General features: G+C 55.2%; 1 protein-coding gene across 1 annotated transcript; it reads right to left on the bottom strand.

Moving 5' to 3' along the window:
• Positions 1 to 3,693: 3,693 nt before the first annotated feature.
• On the bottom strand, positions 3,694 to 11,847 carry Chga (chromogranin A). Its single transcript, XM_052186705.1, has 8 exons — positions 11,692 to 11,847; positions 10,912 to 10,958; positions 8,804 to 8,897; positions 8,013 to 8,081; positions 7,511 to 7,624; positions 6,918 to 7,343; positions 5,925 to 6,397; positions 3,694 to 4,092 (listed from the first exon to the last, which is right to left on the bottom strand). Exons 1-8 carry the CDS (start codon positions 11,735 to 11,737, stop codon positions 4,009 to 4,011), a joined length of 1,353 nt encoding a protein of 450 aa, XP_052042665.1. The 5' UTR covers positions 11,738 to 11,847; the 3' UTR covers positions 3,694 to 4,008.
• Positions 11,848 to 12,119: the final 272 nt, after the last annotated feature.

Raw genomic sequence — 12,119 nt, forward strand, 5'->3', positions numbered from 1 at the left:
TCTCATACGTGTCAGTCTTTAAAGACATCTAATGACAGCTTTAGAATAGAATCCCCAGACTCTGCCTTGAGAACAGGCAGAGTAGGCGGTGCTGTGTCCCCTAGGACTCCTTCCTCTACAGGGTCACACATGGCAGACCAGGCCCCGTTATCAGGTCACTGCCTCCTGGCCAGGCGGCATTTTCCACAGGCCTCCATGCGGGTGTAGAGGAGGGCAGTTGCACGTTCCAGGAACAGAAACCTGGGCCCGCATTCTTCATTGCAGATTCTTTAATGATACAGAAATGTGACCTTCACAAACAGGACACTGCAGCACTAGCTGCTAGTGTCTGTCTTCAGAGGGATCCGCCCTAGGGCTGGATCACTGTTGGTGTCATGGAAGAGTGGGGCCTGCCACACACCATGGGTAGGCTAGCCTGCAAAATTAGAGTCACCTAATCCTCAGGGATTAAGGGGGCCATCCCCTAGAGCCCCATCAATGGAGGAAGAAACCACCGTGAGTGGACATTACCCTGAGGCTGCTGAATAGGCTCCACAGTGAGTCAAGACTCCAGAAGGTTGGTGAGGGTGCTGGAGAGATGGCTCAGTGGGTAATGCATGGCCTGCTATGTAATCATGAGGTCTGGAGTTCAGAGCCCAGCAGCTATGTAACAAGCCAGGCATTCAGCACTCTAAGCCAGAGTGTAGGGGATAGAGACAGGGATCACGGGGGCTTGGTGGCTTCCAGCCTAGCCAAGAAAATATGAGCCCCGGGTTCAGGGAGAGAGTAACCCAACCCCTGTTTTGGTCTCAGAGCATTTACAGGAGCCCCAACAAGGCCTTCTTCAGTAAGAAGCTGAGTTTCTTTCTAACAGCCGGGGCAGGTAGTGTCTGCTGGGCACACATTCAGAGACAGAAGGGTGCCGTCATTCCTCTGACTGACCACTGGTCCTTGTCTGTAGAGCATTCACACCAGTTGCCAACTAGAGAACCACTGGATGGCCTTGCTGGTGTTCAGGGAGGGGATCCCTGCCCTGTTATATTTCCTCTGATTGGTCACTTAGCCAGTAGGGTTCCAACAGCATTCCCTCCCCAGCATGCTGGGACTCACTGCCCCTGTCACTTCAAAGCCCTCAAGCTGGTCTGAAAGAGCCCACCTCCTCCAGTTTGGACGGACAGGTGCCAGGGCCCTCTGTGGAAACTCCTAGGGTCCACATTTTGGATAGCTCTGTTGGGACTGCTGCTGCTCCGCTGGCTACAGCTAGGATAATGGCTGCAAGGCGTCTCCACAGAGCCTCCCCTCGTGGTAAAGGCCTATGCCTCGCTCCCTCTCCTCTCCGAAGCCATTGCCAGTATACTCTGGGGATGACCCCTTCCAGTGCTCTGCAGAGAAGGGCTGGCCTCCATAGTAGCATGGGTCCTCTTCCTTCTGCATGTGACTGGGAAGTACTAACCAGACCTCAGAGTCGTTTGCAGGAAGGATCGAGTTTTCTGATGCTTGGGTTTAACGGGCCTTGGCATGTCAGAGGGGCAGGACATAGGAGCTAATAGTTCCCTGAGAGTCCCTACATAGACAGCTCACCCAGGGCTCATACAGAGCTCTCCTACCTCAGAAGCTGAGTAGCGTCCATGTCTGAACTTTGTGATGTCTGCTGCGTGCCTCCCCCCACCCCCATGTATCGTGCACATCTGTATACTACCCCATGAATCATGTGCACATCTGTACGCCAAGTACACTTGGCCCTGTACTTACTGCCTACAAAGCCGTCTGCCAGTGCCTGCCTGGGCTGCATCTTTGTTTCCCATGATACAATGCAGGTTGTTTGTCTTTGGGTTGGGGTCTTTTGGTGACACGGTGTCCCTGTGGTCCGTTGCCACTTAGTGGTGGTAGTGGATGTTTTTGGTCTCTGGCGGCCTAGTGGGAGTTTGTATAATTACCTCAACTATAACATGAAGAAAACCAGGCCTCAGCAGTGATGTCACACAGGTGTCTCCACCTCAGGTGCAGGCTGTACTGCAGCAGGAAGCCAGGCCTCAGTTGAGAAGTTGAGGCGGGAGGTGAGACCTCCCACCTGATCACTATCCTACCATGTCTTCCACTGCTATAGCTTTTGGTCTGTGCTGTCTGGTGCTGTAAAGCCTTACAATTACCTCAGTAGAGAGTTAAGTATTCCATATTGGGAAACTGAGGCTCTGAGAGAGACAGAAAAGCGGGCCAAGCACTCTAGGTAGTGAATGGGTTTGTGGCACACCGGAGGCAACACTTGGACTCCGGGGACCCAGCCCTCACATACCAGCTAGAACTCTGGAGTTGGTTCTGCCTGGGGTAGCAGCAATGTCTCTGTCTCTCAGGTAACACCGTGCATGCTCTTGCTTTCCCTGGCAGGAGAGCCTCACACAGGCTGACTGCGAAGACTAAGGCCATCCCCACATGGTTAGCTTCCCCACGGCCTGGCTTCCAGTTGAGGTGCACAGGCGGAGAACAGGATGAGGTAAAGTTCCTGTCTGAAGCTGAACCCAGCAGAGCCACACACAAGCCTGACACATGAGAGGCCATGTTGCCTATAGAAGGATTCAAGTTACCCCCAAGGCAATAGGTTTCCAGAGCCAGGCTTCATCGTGGGTTTTGTGTGCAGGCGTGCTTGGCCACACACATAACGAATGTTTGATGAGTGACTGAATGATTGGCCCTGGGAGCCAGCACCCATGGGACCCAGCAGCACATCCCAGCCTGGCCTGACTGAATAACTTACAAACTTAATGTTTGCTGTGTTGAGGCTCAGCGGTGAAGAGCCCTCCCTCATTGTTCCTGCAGAGGACCTGGATTCGGTTCCCAGCACCCACACGGTGGTTAACTACCATCCATAACTTCAGTTCTAGGGTGCCAGACCATCCAAAGGCACCAGACTGCACGTGGTGCACAAGCAGGCATGCAGGCCAAACACGCACAAAATAAAATGAATAAATCTTAAAAAAAAAAAAAAGTAGGGCTGTAGTGGTGCACGCCTTTAATCTCAGCACTCACAGAGGCAGGTAGGTGGATCTCTGTGAGTTCTAGGCCAGCCCGTTCCAGGACAGCCAAGTCTATACCGAGAAACCCTGCTTCGAAAAACCATAAAAGGGGGTGGGGGTGTCAGCTCTACCTGTGACTTCAATGTGCTGTTTTATCTCCCCTGCCTCTGTTTCCCTCTTTAAAAACTGGACCTAAGACCTGCTATTCTCTAGTAAATCATTCCTGCCCCACTCTTCAGACACCCTGTGGTCCCATGCACATCGCAAGCCTGTGGTCATGGGCACTGTGGGCTTCAGCTACAAGAAGCTATGCTAGGGAGTCCTGCGTGGCCAGCCTGTGGTCAATGGAAGGCATTATCCTGGGGCCTGTCAACCTCCACCCAACACCAAGATAGCTAGGGGACAGTCCAGGAGGACAGACTCAGCAGAAAGTGCCTGCTTCAGGCATGGCTGGGAGATCTGCATGCACATGGGGACGTTCCCTGTGTTCATCCCTACCCCCCATTCTGGGCATTTCAGCACCTCCATCAACACAAGAAACTGAGGTTCAACAATGCAAAGTCAGGAAATGGCCCAGCAAGAAGTCTCCCAAACCATACACCCAGCCCAGTGTAGAAACTACCCTGTCCCTCTGCCCCTACCCAGCTCAGACTGGAAAGGGAATGAAAATAAGTCAAAGAAAGGAAAGAGCCCAAAGCAGGTTTATTCTTCCTTCAATAAATTTTATCTGGAATATCATAGTCAGGAGTTCTCAGCTTTTTCACCCAAAGGTCAGAAGTTATTGCAGTCGTGCCCCGTGGATAAGAAGGTGGAAGAGAAACTTCTAGAAAGCTGCCTGTGTTCAGAGAAGGAATCTGTGTTGACATTCAGGGCTGCCCTGCAGAGGTGTCCAGGGCAGGGGCTGAGAACAAGAGAATGTGAGGGGCAAAAGGGGTAACCTGGGCTCTATGGCTGGAAGCAGCCCTATCTGAGCAGCAGTCAGGCCCTGAAGCCATGGCTGGCCCCACCAGCCTGTGCCTCATCCCCGTCGCAAAGCCTGCAGCTGGTGGGCTACCTTCTCCAGCTCTGCCTCGATGGCTGAGAGGCTCTCCAGCTCCTGGTCCTAGGAGGGAACAGACAGGTCACTTAGGGCTGGCCCGTGTTAGAAGCATCAATGGTACAGTGTGCCTGCCACACTGGCCCTGCTGCTTGTTAGCTGCTAGCCTCAGACACATGACTTTGCCTCTGAGCCCCAGAGAATTTGTCCACATCATAGGCACAATGATGCCGCCCAGTAATGCTAGGACACTCTGGATCCCATTATGTCAAAGGCCCCCATAGCCGGTTATCCAGCCCCCATTTTGTTCTATGGGACTCTGGACCACCAGGAGCCTGCCTGTTCTGTCAGGAAATGTAGTTCCTTCTTAGGATGTTTCCTCAGCCTGAATACCAGTGCTGGCTCCCAGGGTGCAGCCAGTCCCACTTGAGGTGCTCCCTAAAGCCTCTCTACCTGTTGGGTCAAGGGTCATAGCAGCATCACCATGGACCTGCCCATGGCTGGGCTCTGTCTGACCTTTGGTCCTGACCCCAAAGGATCCCACACTCTGGTCAGGTCAGACAGGGAAACAGGACACTCTCCTCTAAGCTGCTACACTGTCCTGCAAATGCGATGGCCACAAAATGTTGACAGTGGCCGCCTTGGACTTAGGGATTCTAGATCCCTTGACCTTAGAGCAGCCTCTGAAGTATGAGTTCTGTGTTGCTCAAGTTTCTAACAAGACTCTCCCCCACCTCACCATGTCCATAACACCCAGGACCCCTACTTCTTCATTACAGGTTCCCTTCATCCATGAGAAAGAAGCTTTTATGGGTGGGTAAGGGGGTTCTTGAAGCTGTCCCATCTTGTTCTGGGGCTGGGGACAGGGAAAACAATGCCTTTCATTCTTCCCCCACCTCCAAGAACAGCCGCTCCCTGCCAGCGCCCACTCCTAAGAGCAGCCTATAGCTCTCAGGTATCGACAGGACCCTTTCCTAGGTCAAAAGACAGGGGCAGGACCTAAAGAAGGTTCTCTTCCGGCTGACCGGAAGAGCCTTGAAGTCAGGCTGCGGGTACATCAGGCTCCCCGTGGAAGCCCAACTCCTACCAGAGCACCGGCTCAGCCAGGTCCCACCAGCTCAGGAGGCATCCTGCCCCACCAAGAAACCCAGTTCTCACCTCCCATGAGGTCACGTTTCTGTGTCCCTACACCACCCTTTGCAGCTGCCCAAGTGGCCCTAGGCATAGTAGGGTTTTGAAGGTCATGTTCTGATTATGATAATAAGGTAAGTTAGAGAAACTCCATACTCCCATTTCACAAAGGGGAACAAGTGAGACCCAGAGAGGGACAATGACCTGCCCAAAGTCACGCAGCCAGGGCCAGCCGGAACCCAAGTCTGCCAGCACCTCCATGACTTCCTATCTGCTCACCACGGTCCAGCTAGCCCTGCCTCTGCTATGCCATTGCAGCCTCTCTGTGAGTTTGAACCCAGGAGGAGGTACAATTGAGTTCCCTGGGGACCAGGAGGACATGACCACCAACCAGACTGTCTTCCTCGGTCACCACTGGTCTCCTAGCATCCCTTCCTACTTTTCGGGGCCAGAGGTGTCCTGAGAGGCGCCAGGCAAGCCCTGCCAAGCTCTCCATCCAAAGCCTGACCCGATCACTCCCACATCCTGCTCACATCCCAGCAGGGTCGATGTCCCTACTCCATGTCCCTCAGGCAGGTCTGAGGCCTCCAGCCGCAGCCATTTCCCACTGTTCACCTGGCCCAGTAACTCTATTGAGCCCCTGCTCTAATCCAGCTGTCCCCTTGTCCCAGGCTCACCTGAGCACCTCTACAGGACCCGGCTCTGGGAACCACATCACCTCAGTGGGAGCAGGGCTGCCAGGGGTGGCCGCCCTTGCCCATACCAACCTCTGCTCTGCGGTTGGCACTGCCCTCCTCTTCCTTCTTTTCCTCAAAGTCGCCTCGGGCCTCCACACTGTCTTCTCTGGAAGATGGCCTCCAGCCCCGGCGGAGCTGAGGCCCAGGGTCCCTGAAGCCAAAGGCCCGTGCCCGGAAGGAGAGCTTCATGGAGCGGTCGGGGTCATCCTCCTCCTCCAGCCGCTTCTCTGCTCTCAGCTCCTTGGCCAGCTGGTCCATCCTGCTCCATCGCTTGGCCTCCCATTCTCTGGACAGACGATCCTCGTCCTCCTCCTCTTCCTCCTGCTTATGTTCCTGTTCCCGGCCCTTCCCACCCGGGAAGAGACCTTGGGGGGTCCCTGCCATCGCCTCTTCGCCATCTTCCTCCTGCTGAGAGTGCTCCGGCTTCCCCTTCCCTTCAGACAGCAGAGCTTCAGAAGGCCCCGTCTTTCCACCTCCATCCACTGCCAGCGACTCCGACTGACCTGGAACAGGAGGTGGCAGGATAGGAAGTGAGGAAGGAGTGCCACTTCCCCAGGCCCTGCCACTTCCCCAGGTCCTCTGTTCAGGCACCTCTAAGGCCAAGCTCACCATTCAGGGTCCAACCAGCTCCACCAGGGAGGAGCATGGAGCAAGACCCTCCCAAGCTCTAAAGAGTTGGCAGAGTCCCTCATTGAAGCTCCTCCCCCTAAGCTCCTCCCCTACGCTCCTCCCCTACGCTCCTCCCCCAAGCTCCCTCCCCCCGCCCCCCCAGCACCTCTTGCTCCCAGGTGTAGAAGAGTGATTGACACTTGGTTTAGGAGTCAGATATGAGTCTGAGCTTAGAACCACACCTTGTCTTAAATTAGCTGTGTAGCCTTAGGCAAATTACATAACCTCACTGAGCCTTTGGCTCCCCCCAGACAGTGAAGACGCTTTCAGGGTTATTATGAAGGTGGCATGAGGTCCCTACCTACCCATCTCCCAGACACATCAGTTGAGGTCTCTATCCCCGATCATACACACCATCATCTTTCTGGATGTCCTCGGAGCCAGCAGGGAAGTGGGAACTGGATACTGCAGTGGGGACTTCTTCGGACCCAGCCTTCTCTCTAGCCACCGCCTCTTCTTCCTCTTCCTCCTCCTCTTCCTCTTTTTCCTCTTGCGTGGCTTTTCTGCCTTGCTGCTGGGCACTCGGGCCTCTCTCGCTGTCTCCCGTGGCCTGTGGGTCCACATGCTCCTGGCTGGGGAGGCTGGTTGGTGACTGGGTATTGGTGGCTGTGTCCTCCTCAGGGGACTGACTGTTTCCCGTCATAGGGGACTCCTGCTTGGGCTCTGGAAAGGCCTGAGGCCCAGGTCCCTCTGTGGTTCCCTCAAAGCCGTCCTGTTGCCCGTGGTCAGAATCCTTCCTCTTCTCCACAGTGTCCCTGGAGGGGGCTTCTGCTGCCGCCTCTACAAACACAAACGGGATAGATAGAGTTAAGCACAGGACCCAGATGCCCTTGGGGATTCCTGAGGCCAGTTCAATGGTAGCCGTCTCCCTGCTCTGAAGAAGCAGCGTGCCCTGGGGGCTGCTGTTCTCCTTCGAGCCCCCTCCCCTCCTAGCTGGCCACACTAACCTCCAGGCTTGGCTTCAGGGCTCTGGTTCTGAAGCACTTCTGAGAGCTCATCCTCAAAGCTGCTGTGCTGCTGCTGCTGCTGCTTTGGTGGCTGCTGGGCCCGCTCCTTGGCACCTGACAGAAAGGGACAAGGGAAGGTCCCATGTGGCCAAGCCCTGACACAGCTGTCCACAACAGTGAAGGCCTCCCTCGAGGGTACAGGCTCTTGGCTAGACCCATCAGGCCACACCACCCCTCTGACTCAGTGTCCCCTGTGGGCAATGAGAGAAAGTTCTACTTATACCTTAGAGGGCGATGAAGGCCCGAATGGGACAGACAATTCTCCAGGGCAGCAGGGGCATCCGGCAGTAAGGAACCATCCAGACCCTACAGTACCCCTGGACCCCTCATGGGTGCTCTTTATTTAAGGAACCCCTAAAAGAGTACCCTCCACCTCCACCCAGGTTCCCTCAGGCTCTGTTGCTGACTTCTCTGTGTGGAATTGTGTATGGGGCTGAAATACCTTGGAGAGCCAGGTCTTGAAGTTCCTTCAGCAAATTCTGGTGTCGGAGGATAGAGAGGATCCTGTCATCTGCAGGGAGAGAACATGGTGACTGTCGGCTTCCAGAGAGAGGACAGCCTCAGAAGAGATTAGGGTGGACATGTTCAGCCGAGGTCACGCATTTATTATGGAAACTGGGCACGAGGAGGCAAGGCTGGATCTTGGTAGGACGCTTTGGAAACTCCTCATGTCTAAGATGTCAATCACCTTTCTACTGCAGCAGAAAGATCACCTGCCAGCTCTGTTCCCAGCCCCCAAGGAAGAGGCCGGACCGCAGGCTCCAGTGAGTGTGTAAATACTCCCTTTCCCACTTCCATGCTGCCTGTTCTGTCTGTTCCTCCTGACATCCTTTCTTGTTTTCTACCTGTAACAGCCCTATCACGTGTTAAACTGGACCATAGCTTGGAAAGATGTGGTCTTTCTTTGGTCCACGCGACACCGTATTCATCCTAGATCCAGAGAATGGCTACTGCAGTACTGCCAGCAGGACTCCAAACACTGGGAATACAGCGCACAGAACCCTCGTCCACAGGGCACCCAGTCTGCGCCTTGCTGTTCTAGCGCCTTCATTCTGCCCAGGCTTCTAGAAAACTGCCATATGTCCCCTCTGAGAGTCTACAAACCTCAGGGTCCAGGAGCTGTCTTTGGTTCATGTGTCTTCCCCAGATTCTAGCACATACTAGGGCACTGGGGCAATGACCTACCCACCACACCCTGGCCTCCCAAGCCCTCCTCCGGCTTCTGACTCCTACCTCCTTGGAGGGTCTCCAGACACTCGGGGCTGACAGGCATGGGGCTGGGTTTGGACAGCGAGTCGGAGATGACTTCCAGGACACACTTCATCACCTGGGAGACAGCAAGGTGGGCTGTGGCTGGCACAAACATGGACCTCAGCCCCTGAGGTGCCAGGGCAACTTTCCCAGAAGGGCAGAAGAGCCTTTGTGTTGTTTGCAAGAGGCCATGGGACCCAGCTCTGCTTTCTTAACAAGACCATAGAGCCATATAGCCAGACCACACACACACACACACACACACACACTGCTTACTGTGGGCCAATCAAATCACGTGGGCATGCCAGCATGTGTCTCGAGGGAACCATTGCTGAGGGAGGAGAGGGAGCAGGTGCCTGACATCTTCTCACTCGTAGGGCGGTGCTCCATGGTGCTCCTCTGAGATCTAAAAGGACCTCTTGCAAAGGGCTAGGGTCCAGCAGATTCCACAGGGTCAGCTCCTCCAGGCTGCCCATTGAAGAGCATAAACCTACCTCGATTTGAACTTGCCAGAAACAGGACCACCTCCCTTTCTGCGGCCACACTGTGTGGCTCCACATGGGTTCCATGGGAAGAATCCCCTGCCTGGATGTGGATACTGACTAGTGACATCTGGATGTCTGGTCCAGACCAACAAGACACATCTCTGAATATGTTATCCAACACAGTGAGGTGAAGCAGGTCGCAAAGCACCATGGATGATTTTTGAAGTTGGTGTTCACTGTTGTGTGGTATGCTAGCTGTGTGACCTTGAGCAGGTGACTTAGTCTCTCTGAGCCTTGGATTCCTCACATATAAAGCCAGGATGAGGACGCCTACCCAACGGAAAACACTCTGTGCAGTGTGAAGTGCCACACACGCTCGGGGAGGGAATCACATCAGACCTGCTTTGACAGTCTGCAGCTGGGTGGAGACGCAGGAGGTGCCAGACGTGCGTCAGGCAACACTGGCAGGGAGGGAAGGTGTGGGAGGCTGTGTCTATGGGATGCCAAGACATCCAATCCATGCTTCCAGGACAGCAAACTGGCAAAGGCTGCCAGGGTATGTAGTCACACCAACATCGAAGGGAGCACACAGGCCTTCCCCACCTGCCGGCACCCAACCCCTGCTGCCCCACTATGGCACTGGGAATGGTTCTGGCAAGTATCTCCTAGAAGCCTGTAACCTGTCTCCCTGACACTAGACTTTGCATAGAGCATACCTGGCAACTACCAGGCTTTGAGGGCAGACACCGGAGATAGGAGTTGGGAAGGGGGCCTTCAGAATGCTGGGGTGCTGTGTATTATGGTGCATATTTTTAATCCTAGCACTTGGGAGAGAGAAGCTGGTGAATTTCTATGAGTTCAAGGCCAGCCTAGTCTATATAATGAGTTCCAGGACAGCCGGGCTACATAGAGAGACCCTGTCTCAAAAAAAGAAAGAATGAAAGAAAGGAAGAGAGAAAGAAAGATGAATTTTCTAAGGTAGCACAGCTAGATTAAGTAGTGAAAACTTTAACACTGACCTGTGTTCAGTAAATAACAAGTAAACAAGAAAATACAATCCAACAAGTAAACGGTGAGTTCCCTTTAACATCACACTTTTTAAACTGTGGCCTCTTGCAGAAGAAGCCAGCCCTCAGAACATGGAGAACAGAACTCTCCGATCCTCCGTTGGAAGAACACCCCTGGTTCTGATGTGAATGCGGTCCAAGCATCTGATGTGGCTTCTGTCTCACTGCCAGAGGAAGCCCCAGGCAGAGGGAGGGTGGGGGAAGAGGAATGACAGAGAGAGGCCACAACCAGGCAGGTCTGTGCACCTAGGGCGGGAGAAGCTACGGTCCTGGCTCAGACAAGTGTCCCGGGACCTAGGACCCAGCGGGTGAGACATGGGCCCCTTGGGACGTCACTGTAGCTGGGCAGCAGGAGAAGCAAGAGATCTTTGATGTCTTCTTGTGCAAGCTGTCCCCTGTGCAGGCTCAGCCGCTGCAGTGCTGCCTTTTGGCTCTATGCCAGACTCCGTCCTGCAGCTGCCCAAGGACTGGCCCTGAGGAATCCACAGGGCGTCCTCCCTCTCCCAGGGTACCCCAACACCCCAACATTCCTTCTTACCTTGGTGTCCCCTTTTGTCATGGGGCTGTTCACAGGAAGGGCAAAGACTGGAGAGAGGAGAGAGAGAGAGAGAGAGAGAGAGAGAGAGAGAGAGACTGAGTGAGCCTGAGATTGCTGATTGGGGCGATCTCTCTGCACCGAGGGAACCCCAGTCCTTCCCTATGGGAGGCTCAAGGGACCCACTCAACCAACACACCCCCAACTGATCTCCACCCAAAACCAAAATAAGTTGGCATCCATGATTCTGCTACCCCTCCATGCTGCACACACCCCCAGGGGGGCTTGGCTCAGAGGCTGCACTGAAGAGCTTCAACCCTTCCCCATGGGAGTGCAGAGCTGAAATCGAGTTCAACGAAAACAAGCCCAGCCGGGCGGTGGGACTGAGGTAGGAACAGAGGCAGACAAGCGGAGAAACCCCAGGCGTGGCGGGAAAGAGCAGGGGTGAGGGGAGAGATCAAGGACAGACTGGAGGGCGGAAGGACAGGAGAGGGGTTAGGGAGCCAGCACCAGTCCCCTATCTCCCCCCAGTGACCTTGGTCGGCGTGGAGCCAGAGCTCCAGTGGGTGATGCGCGGGGATGGGTGGGGGTGGGCTGCCCAGCGGGGTTGGGTCAGGCTCTATGGTTCCTCCGGGTGTGGTGGGAGACCCTAGGCCACTTTATGGGTCTTGCGCCTGGACTCGAGCAGGAGACCTGGTGCTATCCGAGGTGCTGAATCCTCTGGCGCCGCTAGGGACCTAGGGCAAGAGAAGGGATCGCGCTGCCGAGCCCGGAGCCGCTCACCTTGCCCGGCGCACAGCAGAAGCGCCAGAACCGCGGCGGAGCGCATAGCGAGCCGGACGGTGCGGAAAGAGTGGACGAGCTGCTGCAGGAGGATGGCGGGAGTAGGTCTGTGATCTGGCGACCAGAGCTCTGCACCAGCGGGAGCACTGCGGCAGCGGTGTTGCTGGCGGCGGTGATGGTGGTGGCGGCAGCAGCAGCAGCAGCACCAAGGCTATGCCCACTTTTATACACACGCACACGCACGCACACGCACACACCCAGGAAATTACGTCATGGAACCGCCCCCTGCGCCCTTTCCCCCCCACCTTCGGGGTCCCGCCCCCCACCTCCAGCTTCACACACGGGCTACCTCCATCCTGCTTGTATCTGGTGGCTGTGAAGGGTACCTGGCTTCAGAGGGTGGCACAGCCGAACCTCCACCTGTCAAT

This window comes from Apodemus sylvaticus, chromosome 6, assembly GCF_947179515.1.
Source record: "Apodemus sylvaticus chromosome 6, mApoSyl1.1, whole genome shotgun sequence".
NCBI lineage: Eukaryota > Metazoa > Chordata > Mammalia > Rodentia > Muridae > Apodemus > Apodemus sylvaticus.

Coding starts and splice junctions, on each gene's coding strand:
- Chga (XM_052186705.1), bottom strand. CDS start 11,737: ATGCGCTCCGCCGCGGTTCTGGCGCTTCTGCTGTGCGCCGGGCAAG. Junction 8,898..10,911: donor TGACAAAAGGGGACACCAAG/GTAAGAAGGAAT, acceptor GCTGTCTCCCAG/GTGATGAAGTGTGTCCTGGA. Junction 7,344..7,510: donor CCCTGAAGCCAAGCCTGGAG/GTTAGTGTGGCC, acceptor TTGTGTTTGTAG/AGGCGGCAGCAGAAGCCCCC.